Source organism: Pantherophis guttatus, chromosome 1, assembly GCF_059756535.1.
Source record: "Pantherophis guttatus breed Tessera chromosome 1, ASM5975653v1, whole genome shotgun sequence".
NCBI lineage: Eukaryota > Metazoa > Chordata > Lepidosauria > Squamata > Colubridae > Pantherophis > Pantherophis guttatus.
Window position 1 is genome coordinate 169,594,217 of NC_142063.1, and position 18,393 is coordinate 169,612,609.

At 41.7% G+C, this 18,393-nt stretch overlaps 1 protein-coding gene across 4 annotated transcripts in view; it reads left to right on the forward strand.

Annotated features, from left to right (window-relative positions):
* The window catches only part of KIAA2012 (KIAA2012 ortholog), an 88,104-nt gene that overhangs the window by 62,166 nt on the left and 7,545 nt on the right, over positions 1-18,393 (forward strand). For 3 of the 4 annotated variants that reach the window (XM_034430988.3, XM_034430992.3, XM_060688108.2), the window contains 4 exons: positions 11,514-11,607; positions 12,398-12,563; positions 13,208-13,343; positions 15,266-15,648. In XM_034430988.3, the coding sequence (XP_034286879.2) occupies positions 11,514-11,607; positions 12,398-12,563; positions 13,208-13,343; positions 15,266-15,648 (779 nt within the window). The remainder of the gene's footprint in view (positions 1-11,513; positions 11,608-12,397; positions 12,564-13,207; positions 13,344-15,265; positions 15,649-18,393) is intronic. The other variant, XM_034430991.3, reaches the window with a different exon arrangement.

The window sequence follows — 18,393 nt, forward strand, 5'->3', positions numbered from 1 at the left end:
ACACCTTGAAGCGCACCCAGAAGTCCACCGGGAGCCAATGCAGCTCGCGCAGGAGAGGAGTCACATGGGAGCGCCCCGTCGCTCTCATAATCCCCCGCGCGGCCACATTCTGCACCAGTTGGAGCCTCCGGGTGCACCCCAAGGGGAGCCCCATGTAGAGAGCGTTACAATAGTCCAGACGAGAAGTGACGAGCGCTTGAGTGACCGTGCGTAGGGAGTCCCGATCCAGAAAGGGACGCAACTGGCATATCAGGCGAACCTGATAGAAGGCCCCCCTGGCCAGGGCCGTCATATGCTCTTCTAAAGACAGCCGTGCATCCAGGAGGACACCCAAGTTGCGGGCCCTTTCCGTGGGGGCCAATGATTCGCCCCCAATAACCAGCGATGGCGCCAGCTGGCTATACCGGGACGCCGGCAGCCACAGCCACTCAGTCTTGGAAGGGTTGAGTCGAAGCCTGTTTCTCCCCATCCAGACCCGCACAGCCTCCAGGCACTGGGACATCACTTCCAAGGCATCGTTGGGATGGTCTGGGGTGGAGATGTACAGCTGAGTATCATCAGCGTACTGATGGAACTCCACCCCAAAACCACGGATGATCTCACCCAGCGGCTTCACATAAATGTTGAACAGGAGTGAGAGGACCGACCCTTATGGCACCCCACAAACAAGGCACCTCGGGGTCGACCGCTGCCCCCCGTCAACACAGTTTGCGATCAGTCAGAGAGATAGGAGGAGAATGTTCTTTCTATACTGTGATTTCGCCTAGCATTACAGTCAGCAATACCTTCTCAAATTGACACACATCCTTGTTGACTGAGAATTGTGCAAAAAAAAAGCCAGTTCTTCCATGCTCTTTTAAAGACTGGCAAGATTGTTGGGCTGTTCAAATCTCTTAGGGGATACTATTCCAGATGGCAGGAGTTGCAATAGAGGCAGTGTGCCTTCTATGTCCTATCAGAAGATATTGCTTAATGGACAGAACCAGAATTTTCCATGCCCATGTAACATGTAGAAATAGTTTCATGCTTTTTAGTTGTCTATTACTCATAATCAAACAATTGTTTTCTATAAGCAAGTGTTAATTGTCCATGTGTATATTCACCGTACAGACATTGTTAGCTAAGCTATGTCACTTGGTATATGTACAATGATGCACTGAATATATTTTACTGCCATCATGTGTTAAATGGATTTGTAAATGCCATCAGTTGTACAACTTGTGTTCAGGCTGGAATTTAACACAAAATATCTCAGGATCCTTCCTAATTAGCCACAATGTTTTCTTTTGTATTTGCACAAGAATAAATCATGAAAAAATTGAATTAAGAGCCTGAGCATATCCCCCTAGGAATTAACTCTAATCCCATTTTACTTGCAGTAAATTTAAGCAGCTTCTGCAAAGGAAGATCAGTCAAAATATAAACTTTGATGAATTCTGAGGAGTGTGAGTTATCTAGGGCACAGTTATTACAAAGCCAGCTGGTTTAAGCTGTGATAGAACAATGTAGAATACATAGCAGCTCAAAAATATCTCCATGTCAACAAGATCAGAATAGTTGGGTCTGGAGCCATTGATTGTTTCTCATCTTCAGAAGAATGAAAGCAATCAACTTTCTCAATTGCTTATGAACATTTTAATTGGGTGAGAGCTAATATTTATCTATCCATATCTACCTCTCTGCCAGGAATTCAAAGCAGTGTGCATATAAGGCAGTGGTGAAATTCAAATTTTTTTTACTACCGGTTCTGTGGGCGTGGCTTGGTGGGAGTGGTGTGGCTTGGTGGCTTTGGATACTGCAAAATCCCCATTCACTCCCCACTCCTGGGGGAAGAATATTGTAAAACCTCCATTCCCACCCCACTCTGGGGCCAGCCAGAGGTGGTATTTGCCAGTTCTCCGAACTACTCAAAATTTCCGCTACCGGTTCTCCAGAACCTGTCAGAATCTGCTAGATTTCACCCCTGATATAAGGTCACCTGTTTCTAGAAGCATATGCATGACACTGTAATTAAAATGTTCACAGATTTACAGTTCCAAAAACTGTGATGAAAATTATGACTGAAAGGCTTCTAGCTTTGATTCACACATTAAGTTGAGTCAGCATTTCAGAATCTTGCGAAGGTTGTTGAGAGTGTGGTGGCGCGACAACTACCCCGATACCTGGATGAAGTTGTCTATCTGGATCCGTTCCAGTCGGGCTTCAGGTCACGATACAGCACAGAAACGGCATTGGTCGCATTGGTGGATGATCTCTGGAGGGCTCGGGACAGAGGTTGCTCCTCTATCCTGGTCCTATTAGATCTCTCAGCGGCTTTTGATACCATCAACCATGGTATCTTACTGCACCGGCTGGAGGGGTTAGGAATAGGGGGCACCGTGCTTCGGTGGTTCTCCTCCTTCCTCTCTGACCATTCGCAGTTTATGTTGGCAGAGGGGCAGAGGTCGACCTCGAAGCACCTTATTTGTGGGGTGCCGCAAGGGTCAGTCCTCTCACCCCTTCTGTTCAACATTTATGTAAAACCGCTAGGTGAGATCATCCATGGTTTTGGGGTGAGTGTTCATCAGTATGCTGATGACACACAGCTATACATCTCCACCCCAGACCATCCCAATGATGCCCTTGCTGTGATGTCCCGTTGCCTGGAGGCCGTGCGGATCTGGATGGGGAGAAACAAGCTCAGACTCAACCCCTCCAAGACCGAGTGGCTGTGGCTTCCGGCGTCCCGGTATAGTCAGCTGGTACCATCACTGACAATAGGGGATGAGATCTTGCTCCCCACAGAGAGGGCCCGCAACTTGGGTGTCCTCCTGGATTCACGGTTATCTTTAGAAGATCATTTGACGGCCGTGGCTAGGGGTGCCTTTTATCAGGTTCGCCTGATCCGCCAGTTGCGTCCCTTTCTGGATCGGGACGCCTTGCGCACGGTCACTCATGCCCTAGTTACCTCCCGTATGGACTACTGTAATGCTCTCTACATGGGGCTCCCCTTGAAAAGCACCCGGAGGCTCCAACTGGTCCAGAACGTAGCCGTGCGGGTGATTATGGGCGCAGCTCGTTACGCCCATGTAACACCTCTCCTACGCGAGCTGGACTGGGTCCCGGTGGTCTTCCGGGTGCGATTCAAGGTGTTAGTTATCACCTTTAAAGCGCTCCATGGCTTAGGACCTGGGTACCTACGAGACCGTCTTTTGCCACCAATAGCCTCCCACCAACCAGTTCGTTCTCACAGGGAGGGACTACTCAGGGTACCATCAGTCAAATTATGTTGACTGGCGACTCCCAGGGGGAGGGCCTTCTCTGTGGGGGCTCCAACCCTTTGGAATGAACTGCCCCCGGAGATACGGAATATCCCTGATCTCTGTGCTTTCCGCCGTGCCCTCAAGACCCTGATGTTCCAACAGGCAGGGCTAAACATACAAACATGCGAATGATTTTTTAAATGTTATCTAATTCTGGGTTTTATTTAATTGACCAAACTAAGTAACAATTTTAATTAGCAATTTTATGATGTTTGTGTGTCTATATTTTTCTTGACTGTACACCGCCTTGAGTCCTACGGGAGAAAGGCGGTATAGAAATATAATAAATAAATAAATAAATAAATAAATAAATAAATAAATAAATAAATAAGTAAGTAGGTAAGTAAGTGCTGGTTCTAAGCATTGTTCCCTTGTTTCTTGAAGCCTCTTCACTTCCCCCTACTTTACTCTGGAAGTTCTTGGCGGGTTGAAAGAATTAGAAAGTGATTAAGAGATTGACATTTATTTATGTTAATAATGAGTGTTCCTGTTCTTTTCTTGTGAAATCAAATTATATTCCTTTCAATCTTCAATCTTGTAAACAATAATTTTAACACCCTCATTTGGGTTGTAGGGAGGTGATTTTGTTAGTAGCTCTGAACACTTGGCACCATGGATTTAGATAATATAAACACTTGTGCAAACCAGCAACACATTTTATATGAACTGGACTAAAACGCAGGGAATATTAACTAAAGAGCCTGTTTTGCTTAAGAACCGACAAGTATTTGAGTGCAGATAAAAACTTACAGCATGGGTGAAATACTACCGGTTCGCTCTGGTTCGGGCAAACCAGTAGTGATAAAAATTACTGGTTCGGGTGAACCAGTAGTAAAAAAATGCTTTAAAAAGTAAAAAAAGGTTCCGACGATCACAGCTTTGTCACGTGATTGTTGGAACCTTTTTAAAAAAAATTTAAAGCATTTTTTTACTACCTATTCGCCCAAACCGGTAGTAAAAAAATGCTTTAAAAAAGTTTTTAAAAAGGTTCCGACGATCACACGGCACAGCTGTGATCGTCGGAATCTTTTTTTTACTTCTTTAAAGCATTTTTTTTACTACTTATTCGCCCAAACCAGTAGTAAAAAAACACTTTTAAAAGTTAAAAAAAAAGCTTCCGAAGATCGTGTGCACAGCTGTGATCATTGGAACCTCTTTTTTTATATTTTTAAAGCATTTTTTTACTACTGGTTCGGGCGAATAGGTAGTAAAAAAATGCTTTAAATTTTTTTTTTTAAAGTTGGCTACGCCCACCCAGTCACATGACCTGCCACCAAGCCATGCCCACCAAGCCACGTCCATAGAACCGGTAACAACAAATTTTACATTTCACCACTGATTACAGTACAGCAGTTTGAACAGTGGGACTTGCCTGTTTATATCATTTTTCTCCACAATATACACCAACAATGCTGACATAGTTCATATATTGCATTAAACCTACATGAGATTGATTGGTTTTTTTACTTAAACCTCTTGTGTGACCCTAGTCATTATAGTTTGAAAATTATAGTTTATGATTTTACAATCCTAGCTGGATATCTGGATATCTTCTAGTATGCAAAACAAAATATTAGCTGCTTCCTAGTCACAATTTCTCCATTTATCTTAGGGCAAAATGGCATTTAGAAGTAAAATAGGTGCACCTTTCACAACAGATGTATCATGCCTGTCAATCAGATGTTGTATAAAATCGGATGCGATTTAGTTTCATGTACTTATCCTGAACTTATACACAGATTAAAATTTAGTTTATTACTTTTGCAGTTTTGAACATTTAGAAGTGTTTTTCAATATTCTGCTCAAAAAAAGGATTAATAAGAAATACTGTAAAAATGGGATGGTGAAACCATATTACAGGTACCTGGATCTAGAACAGATTAGATTTCTTGTGCTTAATTTGTAGAATTATCTTACAGTATATAAACCGGAATTCAATCTTTTATGTATGCTTTTTTTCCATCCACATCCAGACACAGCTGAAATCTCAACTCAGAATAGAAGTCACAATATAAAAGTGCAGCTAAGAAATGACAGATGTTAGTTTTTAGAAAAGGAAAACAAATTTTAAATTAAATTTCTAGGGGACTTGAGCTAAGGCCTGTTTGTACATATCAGACAATAGCTAACCAAAGACCGTTTTCTTCTGCTGCTGCTGGCAGTGCTAAAGAATTGGTGCAGTGCATTAGCAGGGGAATTTCATTCTCTTGATCTGTGATTTTCCAACATTTGTTAGCTAAACTGCTTAACAACCCCAGCTACCCATTGCTCACACCGGGGAAGTTCCTAAAGCACACCTTTGTGTGAAACTTGGGCTTTATTGCTAGTTGATTTCTACTTCTGAACTTCACACACAGAGAGATTCTTGTGAGTAAGATAAGCCTGTAACAGTGAGACAATTTCTGAAAACTCCCTACAGAGTTGTATCCAAAGAGCTCATTTTGTGTTAGTATTTCCCTTTTCTTCTTCTTACAACAGCTAGCCCAACGAAGCCCAAGGGAGGGAATCTTCACATCTGTCAACTGTCTTTTCTAGTTCTACAGATATGCAGGAAAAGATAGCTGTGCCAAAGATTTAAAAATCTAAGGGCACCTCAAGATGTGTAAAATCTGCTATTCTTCATCACCCTTTACACCAGTGGTGAAATCCAGTTTTTTTTACTACCGGTTCTGTGGGTATGGCTTGGTGGGCATGGTGTGGCTTGGTGGGCATGGCTTGGTGGGCATGGCAGGGGAAGGATACTGCAAAATCTCCATTCCCACCCCACTCCAGGGGAAGGATACTGCAAAATCTCCATTCCCACCCCACTCCAGAGGAAGAATATTGCCCATTCCCTCCCCACTTTGGGGCCAGCCAGAGGTAGTATTTGCCGGTTCTCTGAACTACTCAAAATTTCCGCTACTGATTCTCCGAACTGCTCAAAATTTCTGCTACCGGTTCTCCAGAACCTGTCAGAACCTGCTGGATTTCACCCCTGCTTTACACCACAGGGGAAGAGAGTGACCGGTGAGGTTAGAGAAGCAATTGCTGACCATTTCAACTGATGGGGGAATGGGTCCTCCCCTCCCTTTGCTGCCTATAATTGAACAGGGTGCAGGAGAAAGGGCTATAGCAAAGAACTTGGTGAGGTTGAGAGGAGATCTGCAATCAGGTATGCCTCATTTCTACTGCAGAGTAAAGTTGCCTTTCCTGCTCCTAGTGATGGGCCTAAAGAGAGAAAGCAGCAAAACTGATAGTCAACCACATGCCTTATTTACCATACATTTGCATACCCACAATCAAGGCAAGCATTATTTGACAGTGACTCAGAATGGAGACAACAAATGCAGGATAAGGATGGGCCATGAAGGCAGTTAATTTTTGCTGATTGATGAATGGGTTTTAACTCAGCAAAGGGGAAGGGCCCGTAGGCTATGTATAAATGGAGCTTCCCTAATTTCTCACAGCAAGAAGGGCTATAAATGGATGCCACCAATATGCCCCCTTAGGGTGATTGATTCTTGGATCTGGATTTGTAAAGTTTCCAAATGCACATAATAATGTGTTAAATGCATAATGAGGGTGTCTCTGTGTGTATAATACAATGTACATAAATCCAAATCCATGCTAGGAAGTGAGAGCATGATGCGACCTTGTGTCAAATGTCTCAATCTTTATCCAGAAACAATTTGTTTTTCAGTGTTTTGCACCAGCCGGTATTCATCAGTAAAATAGCTATATTTTACATACATAAGTTAAACAATAGTGCTATAGCCTTTTTTAAACATATAATTTGAAATCCAGCTCTAATAGTTTCAACAAACCATTAACCTGCTTTAGATTTTTTTTAAAAAATGCTTTTTGGTTACTGTATATTGTTATGTTATTGAATTATTCTTGATTTGCTTCCTGTTTAAATTTCAGAATATTGGAAGACAATCTATTTTTGCCTTCTAAAGACAGCTACACATAAGTCCTGTCTTATTAACTAATCTCCAAATTATTTTGCATATTGAGTAAGAACTCTTGTGTTTTTGTCACTGTGATCCTCAGTGGAATGGAAGTAGAATACTTTGATTTTATCCAGGTTGTTATCATTCACACAAATTCTCCATGTCACTTCTACTACTTTAGGCAGGTGATTGATGTTTGTGTGAAGCAAGTTGCGCTGCAGTTCCATCAATCAGAAAGTGGGAATCGCTTCTGACAGATTTCTGCCTCACCAGCATTGGCACCAAAAGGAGCCACATCATGCGCTCCTCTTATGGGATCTTCCCATCTCCTGCCTTACAAGTGGCGCCTGGCAAAGGGCCCAGCAAATGTGGAAATGACAGAGCCAGGATGCTATAAAGTCTCCCCCCAATTAGATTTTAAACAGTCCAAAGTCTAACTCAGTGCCTCATTGATTTACTGCCATTTAGACATGTCGGCAACATTATTTTTCTCTCTCATTTTTGGCAATTATCTGGGCACATAGTGAAGCAATCAAAATATTCCATCATTCTGCGCCAAAATACCTTTACAGTGGAGTTAGAATTCTCCATTTTGTACAATATCTTTGTCCTAGTGGTAGCCCTGGGAAGCCTGACTACGAATGAAAGTTTCTATCCCTTAAATGGCCTATTTATCACATGGAGGATGAGGATACAGAGCTAATTTAAACAGAAGACTCTGACTTTAAACCTATTGTGCCAGGGGTAGTTGCCTTCTCTCTACGTGCAGATAAGGAGGTACAGGTTCTCACAAACAGGTCATCATTGGGAAACAGTTCCCTACCTGTAGTGTGGTGACATTCTCTGTGCTCCCTGGAGCTGCTGTGTAAAGATAACCTAAGAACAATGGCTTCCAATAGGCTAGAAAGATATGGTTATATATCCCAGAGCTCTGCTGACTAAAAATAACTATGATTTATGCTGCCTCTTCTTGGAACCACTGCTACTACATCAGATATCAGCAGTCACACATTACATGGCTATTTATATATTGGACCTTTCATCTGATTTAATGTTGGGTTGTTCATATTATTTAATGTTTTTAGCTGATTTAATGTTTTTAGTTGATTTAATGTTTTTAGCTATTTCTTATATTTTCTTCCTAATTTTGAACAGCACCCACTGTACATTGAAATTGGATGGCCAATAAATTTTAAATAACATGAAGTCTTGAGTACTCTGTTGAAGAATTGTTTTGTCTTTTTACGGGGTGTACACTAAGGGTGCACCAGTGGTGAAATCCAATTTTTTTTACTACCAGTTCTGTGGGCATAGCTTGGTGGGCGTGGCAGGGGAAGGATATTGCAAAATCTCCATTCCCTCCCCACTCTGGGGTCAGCCAGAAGTGGTATGTGCCAGTTCTCTGAACTACTCAAAATTTCCACTACCGGTTCTCCAAAACCTGCTTGATTTCACCCCTGGGCTGCACACAAAAAATCATTCTCCATATTTTTGTGTAAAGGTATCAGATCAGTACCTTCAGACTGAAATCTTGTGTCCATTGACAAGACACTAAATTCAACAGTTCTTTCTTCAGAGAGAGTCAGTGTAGGATCTTCTATAGTGCTCATAATTTATCTAAGAGTTTAAGAGTCTACTGAAAACAGTGGTTTCTCTTGGCCAACTTCTTCTATAGCAGTTACATGATACAACAGAGCCAAAGGAACAGAATACTTCAAAATGTATTTTAGTACAAAGAGTGTTCTATTTATAAACAGAGGTTATATTCCAAGTGGCTATTTGTAAATACATTTTATTTGCAAGTCCAAACAAGCATAGATGTGCATCACACTGAAAAGTCTCAACTTTTGGGACCTTGTAGGTTTATTATTTATTTATTTTATTATTTAAATTTGTATACCGCCCTTCTCCTGAAGGACTCAGGGCGGTGAAAATACATACAATATAAAATTTAAAATAATTTAAAAGCAGAATTAAATCGAATTGGCTTCCCAAAAATTAAAACCCATTACCCTTAAAATAACCCATTAAAATTTTAAGCCAGTCCAGCTTGCTGAAATAGGAAGGTCTTCAAAGCTTGACGGAAGGTCCGGAGGTCTGGGATTAGTCGTATTCTTGGGGGTAGCTCGTTCCAGAGGGCGAGTGCCCCCACAGAGAAGGCTCTCCCCCTGGGGGTCGTCAGTCGACATTGCTTGACCGACGGCACCCTAAGGAGGCTCTCTCTGTGGGACCGAGTTGGCCGGTGGGAGGTTATCGGTGGTAGAAGGTGGTCTTGTAAATAACTGGGCCCTAAGCCATGGAGCGCTCTAAAGGTGAGAACCAATACCTTGAAGCGCACCCGGAAGACCACCGGAAGCCGGTGCAGCTCACGCCATGTCGCCCCCATAATTACCCACGCGGTTGGAATTGTGGACGGGTTTATTCGTAATAGCAAAAGTTCATAACTCCAAAGATTGTAAGAAGAGTAATATCTGTATTTCTTTAAAACAATATTTCCTTACTAGATATCCCTTCGTTCTTTTAGGTTTTAATTAATCCCTGTTGTCATTCTGGGCAGGGATGATGTTAGATGAAATCGGATTTATAATGTTATATACCTGAAGGATATCAAACTGAGTCAGCTGACTTAATACAAAAGCTTTGCATCTGCTCCTTTTCCCTTGTAAATCAAGGGGTTGAGGAAACACTTTGTATGGTTGATTGTCTATTCTTGGATCAAGAGCTCCCTCTGTTGGTAATAGCCCATTGCTAACAGATCAGACCTAAAGTCTCTTCAGTTTAGGATTTTGGTCTAGTTAGTAGTTTAGTATTTCTTAACCTTGGTACCTTTAAGAAATGTGACCTTCAATTTCCAGATTTTCCCAGGTAGTATAAAGAGAATCCTCTGGAGACTTCACTTTTAAAGCTACAACTTGTTGCGCTTTGTGTGCAGACAGGGGGCTGGGATGGTGAAGCTGCTACCTTCCAGACATTCCACGCTGTTGCAAGGAGCCCCTTGGCTAAACACTGCAGATTCAGAGACTTCATTTTTATAGTTAGCATTACCAGGTTTTGTTTTTTTTGCCATATAATGCTCTTGTAGTTATACGTGAATTAACAAAAGTGATTGTAATTATTCCAGACAGTAGCGTTCTTCTCCTCAGAAGCTCACTCTTAAAAAATTGCTCTCATGCAGTCAGTTAGCATTTTCACATGATAGAGGTAATGTCAAAGAAAGCAAAAGATATAAAGACACTGCCCTTATAAGGCCAGCTGAAGAAACCCAGGGGTGGGTTCTACTTACTTTACCACTGGTTCACAATGGGAGCATGCGCGCTGAAGCTTCTATGCATGTGCAGATCACCCATGATGACATCGTGGTGGGTGAGCGGAGCTTCCTGCTAGTTTTACTACCGGTTCTATAGAACTGGACCGAACAGGGGGCAACCCACCACTGAAGTAATCACTTTAAACTTTCAGATTGGGGTAGGGTGAGGCTGGAGCGCAGAAAAAACAACAACATATTTTGTTTGTTTGGAGGTGAGTGGGAGGGTGCCAGGAGTTTCCTGCTAATGATTTCTAAATATGCTTTGATGTTTTATTGTTTTGTGAGCCATCGGGGTTATAGTACATAAGATGACCAGCCATATAAGTCTTTTAAATAAAAAGAAATCAATAAAATTGATGGGTAGGGGAAAAATTAAAACATGGCAAGGATGACAAGATCATGGCTGATTATATACCAGCCTATGTATCCAGATGGCATTCTTGAGAACCTTCAAATATGCAAATGGATTTCATCACACTTCAATTATGAGAAGGGTTTATAAATTCAATGAGAAGAAACAAAATTGTATAAATTCTTCATTAAATAACCAACAACCTAAATTATACCAGTTTGCTAAATAAAGTTGCACCTAATCCCATCTGTTAAGGGATCTATCTATGTGACTAGGATAAAACCAAAGTCAACCTTAATAGGTTCTAATTTATATTAGAAACAGATATTAGAAATCCTTGCTATCTAATTTTGGCAAATGAGGCCACAGCATTCACTCTCATGCTGAGCAAATACAATATAGTTAACATCACATTAAATTACTAACAATTTGCTGCTGTTCATGATACCAAGATCAGTTGCTTGAGAAGATCATTTCACTCTCCTTAATGGAAGGGCCAATTTTCTCAGAAAGAAATGACTTATCTGGCTGATGATTTGCCTGTTTACCTGGTTTCTTGCCAAGATTCAAAGTGTAACCTGCTAAAATGTAGCTCTTTTACCTCCCCTTTTCCTTTGTAGATGAAGGGGAACAACTAGATTCCTCAGCTCGATCAACTAATATCTTCCACTATGAACCACATCTTGCTCATTTGAAGATTTCTACATCTGAAATGTAAGTATATGGGACAGCTACTAACTTGTAGAAGAGCTCAGTGCAAGAAAATAAGACAGTCAAGCACATAGACCCGATGCATCAGCAAACTTGGACAAACATTTTAAATTCTTGATAGAAGATTTATTTAGATACCTGAGAAGTATACTGTGTATGTAGGTATAATGGGTAGATGGTTGTATATTTGTCTATTTTCCAACTAGTAGAGACACTCCAACTATATTACAAACTCTAGAATTCCAGACTGTCTAAACTGGCTGTCAGTTTTGAGAACTATTGTCCAACACATCTGGTAGGTGCTACATTGCTAAAATAGCTAAGAACAGTCAACTTTTGTAGTATTTGAGGGAAGTTAGATTTCTTTTTAAGCTCTATCTCTATTGGTTCATATAATTATAATGTTGTTATCTTTGCCATAGACTGCTCAGAGTTCTTTTAGAGTAGAGCTGCATAAAAATACCAGTAATAAATCAACAAGCAAACAAACAAGGGTTTTTTGTCAAACAAGGTACTTTCATCAAACATTATCAAAAACCTCAGGGTCTCTTCAACCAACTTGGGCCACACAGTTTGTGCTCTACCTTTGTGGATCCAAAACAGGGTGGCCTTTCAGGATAATATATTTCCACCCACCATATTTTCATATAATGCAAGAATACAAAGGCTCCATCAGGCTGAACGTGTAGTAACTCTAGAGAATTAAACCAGGTAGTGCTTCCCCAGAAAAGCATTTGGCTTTGAAAAGACCTTTATCTGACCTAAATATGATTCCTTAATTGTATTATCAAAGAAGGCAAGCTCCAAATCCTGAACATGCTTCCATAAAACCTTTTGACTACCATGAAGAAGTTATGAAGAATCCAAGAATTGACCTGTATGCTTCTGTAATATTTGGCATGGACGAATATATGTCAGAGTCAACCAGCCAGCCAGCTGAGGTTGCCCATCTCAAACAGGTATGGGCTGGGGTTTCAATCTTGTGCCTGCAATACAAACAAAACTGATCTGGACCCGAGTTATTGAGGAAATGAGGAGGAAGGAGAGAAACAAAGCTAGATTGGGTGACATGGACTTACTTGGTGATAAATTTCAGAGTACCATTATCTCATCACTTTAGAAAAACTGGAACTTGGCAAATGTAATGTCAGTTTCCAGATCGGCTTTAGCATTGCTGGCAGGCAATACTCATGTTGATCTCTCTTAATTGTCATGAAATACTTGCCTTTTCCCTTGCAACTTCTCTCCTTTTCTCTTACCATTCTGTCCTAGACTCAGCTTTCTACACTTCTTAGATCATGTGGAGATGCTTCATGTATTCTTTCTGCCAGGAGTGGTTCATTTATTATTTATCCTTTAATTGTCACTAGACATAGGAAGTTTGGTAGTTGGTTGGTCAGTCAGTCAGTAGATTGATGCAGTTCACTTCAGAGATGCTCAGTGCAGATGAGAAAAAAATGCTACTTTCTGGAAAAATTACAATAAGGATGAATTGGACTAGGCCCAGCCTCTGCTTTTGTTCATGCACTCACTTCCCAGACAGAGGATCGGGTGACATTAAAAAAGAAATGTCTACATCTGATTCTTCTTTTCTTATTTCCAGGCTGAAGGAGTTTTAAAGAGCAAAAGGACTGAAAGACAAAAAAAACAGCCAATACAGAAAACTGGAGATGGGTTGAAAAAACAAAAAAAGAATTTGAAGAAAGAGAAATACCAAAGTCAGACAGAGTTTGTTGTAGGTACGACTTTGCTATTACATATTGACAATTTAGGAAAAAGTCAAGAGAGAGGGAGGGAGGGAAAGAGAGAGAGAGAGAGAGAGAGAGAGAGAGAGAGAGAGAGAGAGAGAGAATGACATAATTTTCTAACAGTTTCTTAATAAGCAAGGGCTAGATTGGTGGCCATGTAACCTGCTTTACAAAAAGCAACCCTTTGTCAAGTTCAAGGTAAACTGAAAGAAAATTAGCCAAGAAATGAATAAAAGAAAACTGGGAAACTATCTTATCTACCAATGAGCAAGGAGTTTTGGTGAGATTATATTAGTTGTATTATTTTTCTAAAGTTGAAAATACTCATTTAAATTGGCAGAGGCAAGATTTTGGCACATTTGTGCCATCTTCGACCTCCTTTCCTGATGAACCTTCCTTGGTTTTCATTTAGTTTTTCTGGCCACTAATATAAAGAAGTCGTTGGTAGACTAGGGCATTGATGATGTTACTTAGTTAGGTACAAAACATCTGCAACCAAACAACCAGCTCAGAGACCACCAAGGACTCCACAGTTCAACCCTGAGCTACATATATTCTCTTCTATTGGAAATCATTGGTGATGCCTCTGGGGAAGGAACGCTATTCTAAGCATTAAAAAGATTGTGTGAATCAGTCTGATCTGTTGGCGAAATAACAATGGAGCACCATTTAAAATACAGAAAAAAAAAATCCAAATCTTCTACAAATAAAGCACTATAGAAGGACTCACTCTCCCCCCCAAATACAAAAAAGCAGTTAATGTTTTGGAGAAAATACTTCAGAATTTACATGAGGGTAGCACCTGTGTGTGACGTGATAAATCAGCACATCTTTTTCAGGCTTCCACAAGATGTGGGATTTTTGACAAGCCAACTCATGAACTTCAATGGCTTTTTTTAACCAGTTACATTTTTTCCAGGTTGAGGCAGAAACCTAAATAAAGTTCAGCTGCTTTAATGAATAGCTGGGAAGTGCTGCTCCCCAGTGAGTTCTAGGGCTCTTAATTTTCTAAGTGCTCAGTCCTAATGATCTATTGGATAAATTATCTTAATAGAAAGCTTTGGTGGGCTGACTGCCCATTTTATTAAAAAAAAAAAAAAGCATATGAGCAGATAAGATGCTGATGCTTTAACAGATCTGGGGGAGGGAAACAGGTGGGACAAGGTTCCTTCTTAAGGTATAGATTTGGGGAACAGAAAAACTCAGCTGTTTTTCTTTATCACTTTGCTTCCAAACGCCTGTGAAGCAGTAGTGGGTTGCTACCGGTTCGCCCTGGATAGGGCGAACCAGTAGCGGCGGTGGCGGGAGGCTCCATCCACCTGCCCTGACGTCTCTGCACATGTGCAGAAGCTTCTGTGCATGTGCAGAAGTGTCGTGAGCACTTGCGAGCGGACCGGTAGCGCCAAAATTGAAACCCACTACTGCTGTGAAGGTACTATTGCACAATTTTCTGTAGCATAGGCCTAATCCTACAATTAATAATTTTAAAATCTCTGTGAAGTCATCCCCCCACCCAAATGACTTACAAAAGGTAATTTTAGTCCCAGCTATAGATCTGTGGAATAGAGCAGAATAAAAATACTTTAGTCAGTCAGTCAGTCCTAGAGGAGATCAACCCTGACTGCTCTTTAGAAGGCCAGATCCTGAAGATGAAACTCAAATACTTTGGCCACCTAATGAGAGGAAGGACTCACTGGAGAAGAGCCTAATGCTGGGAAAGATTGAGGGCAAAAAAAGGGGACGACAGAGAATGAGGTGGCTGGATGGAGTCACTGAAGCAGTAGGCATGAGCTTAAATGGACTCCAGAGGATGGTAGAGGAGAGGAAGGCCTGGAAGAACATTGTCCATGGGGTTGCGATGGGTCAGACACGACTTCACAACTAACAACAACAAAAATACTTCTTTCTTACAGGGAAGCCCAGAAAAAAAAGAATTATTAGGAAAACAATTGCTCAGTCCAAGGGAGAACCCACACTTGCCAAACGATTAGTCAGTGTGGAAGAGCGAACCCACGAGACAGATTCAGGGCAAGACGATGTTGAAGCAGAACCTATTAGTTGTCTTATAGAGGAACAAGGAGGAGGAGAAGGTGACCAAAGTCTTCCTGATTCTAGCATTTTTATGGAGGAGCATCCCTTGACACATGATATGAACCAAACGTTTAGTGAAGAGTTTGGCAATACTTCTGGGTTTCATCCAGGACCTGCTAGTGAAACATCCATTGCCACCTACAAAGCAGTCTCCACTGCAAATGGTTCTCAGGCTGATGCCGAGCAGGGAAATCAGCTAATGGAGGTAAGGTTTGCTTCCCACCCCCCTCCGAATAAAGGCTCATTTAAATTTTCCTTACATAATTTTTGTTTATTGCAGCTTATGATAAAATATAAGAAGTTAACTGTTCATTGCCACCTTTGTATCAGATTTATCTGAATTAGAAGTGGACACTGCTTATTGTCTGCCAGGCAGACAATAAACAGCAGATTCTCATGAATGTCTGATGAAAAGTAAGCTCCACTGCCTTAGTAGGATTTCCTCCAACATTTTTGTGTGGAACTACAGCATTTACTAGGATATTCCAAGGCCTTGAGCTTGTTGCCTTCCTCAATTGCTCCAAGGCATTTCAGAAAACAAAATTGCACAGAAAAAAGCATGTTGAAAATAATGTGGTATTTGGACCTCCAGCTAATATTAAAAATTATAGCAGTAGTCCTGCTAAGGCTTGCTTGCTGTATTTAACATTTCCACTCAGGTATGTTATAGGAGCCCTGTTTCAGGTCATCCTCCTTTACTTGCATATGATAATTCTCTGTTCTTGAAAAACTGTGCAGTATTCATACAGTGAGATTTGTAACAAATATTGGGTCCATCTATAGCTATGGTCAGCTATGCCAATTCTGTTCAGACGATGAAGAAATATGCTATTGTATGAGCTTAATTTTTAACTTCATAGCTTTGCCCTCAAAAGAGTTTTTTCCCATACAATTATAATGGAGTTCAAAGAATTATACTTCTTCTTCATATAATAAAAACAATTCAGTGTATTTGGTTTGATATTATCTTTTATTAATGTTATATTATTAAATAACTTCAGTCATTTTCTTTGTCCACTTATTAATATTACAGTTTCTGAAACTATATCTTTATTTCAAATATAAAAAACCCTTAGAAAAAATGCCAGGAATAAGGCACCAATCCATTTAGAGACCCTGTAAGAGATCTGCAGAGAGGTTTAAAAGACATTGACTTTATAACACATAATGTAGCTGCCCTTGTTAACTGAAGCTTCAGATTATGCCATATGGATGAGCCAATATTTCAATATTCTTTACCTGTTGTCCTTTTCCTAACATGGCATGTGGGAGAGATAGCTCCCTTGCCTCATTTTACTAGCAAGTGTGTATATGTGTGTCTCCCTCTCACTGTGTGTGTCTCTATGAGTGCGTGCGCGTGCGCCATTTCCCTGAAAATAAGACCTATCCCAAAAATAAACCCTAGCATGTTTTTACATATATGTCTAATATAAGTCCCACCCCCAAAATAAGCCCTACTTAAGAGCCTGCGCAGCCGGCCGGCCACCCATTCTGTCTGGTTGCTCGTGGTGCCACAGCCATGAGGTGAGATGGGAGGGATGGAGCAGCCAGGCCATCTACACCCTGACAACTGCCTCACAGCGGCAGCACCAGCTGTCAGGGTTCCAAGTAACACCCCCAACAGAATCAAAACTCCGAGACAGGCATCTTCCTCAAAGTATAGATTTATTAGAGATGTCATATTGGCACATCTGGGGAAAACCCAAATCTGAAAGCCCTGCGTTCTTCCCACCCAAAGTAAAGTCAAAGTTCCTTCCCCTCAATCCACATGTGCATCACATGGTCCAATCGGGTCACTGTCCCAACTCGGGTTAATTTCCATTCATGCCTCCCCAGGTGCTGCCGAGACATCCTTGATTCCCCAGGGAAAGAATGTTATGATTATATACCCTACGCTATCTCCACCTCCCCACTCCCGTTCCCACAGCTTGCCCAGCCACCACTGTGGTAGCCCTGAAGACTCCCATTAAAGATGGCTCCAGGGCTAAGACCAGCAGCCATGTCCAGCAGGAGCCCACATGGCCACTGGCCCACTTCTGCTTGCTCACAACCACAACAGAGCAGAAGGTCCAGTGGCATGCCGATGCCATGGCCACAAGGCAAGGCAGTGGGTGGAGCTTCCCCCATGCACTCCACACAGCTTACCTCAGGGCCCCTGCAGCCAGGCCATCCATGCCCTGACACCTGCCTCACCTTGTAGCCATGGCACCAACACATCGTTTGGCCTCCTGCTCCATTGGAGCTGTGAGCAAACAGAAGTGGGCTGGCGGTCACATGGGCTCTTGCTGCACATTGCTGCCAGTGCTGCTGCCATGAGGCCATTGTCGGGACATGGGTAGCCTGGCTGCGGGGGCATTGTGGTAAGCCAGTACAGGGCACATGGGGCAGCTCCACACCCCTAACTGCCTTGCCTCACTTCATTTTGGCATCCCGAGCAACCAGACAGAATGGACGGGCACAGGCTCTTAAGTAGGGCTTATTTTGGGGGTAGGGCTTATATTAGATGCACACATAAAAGTCATGCTAGGGCTTATTTTCCTGATAGGTCTTATTTTTGGGGAAATGGTGTTTCCATTTCACTATAAGCCAAAAAATGCCAGTTCTCAATACTGTATTTCAATGTTATGAAAACTGATTTTGAAACTGGTGTAAAGTCATCACATGGAAGCACTCTAAAAAGCCTGGGGACAATCAGAACATTGTCATTACAGCATTTAAGTAAAATAGGGTGATTTGAGTTCAAATCTCCATGCCAGGATAAGTCGCATTGGGTGACCTTTGGCCCATCATCATCTCTCAACCTAACCTATTGTTGATCTGTCCCCGTCCACACACACACACGAACACGGCCAGCCGAGGGTTAAGGAAGCACTTGGCACACACCCAGGTCTTTATCTCCAACTTGGCAGCGATATACACACCGTCTGCCAAGTGCTTTTATTTCCACAGA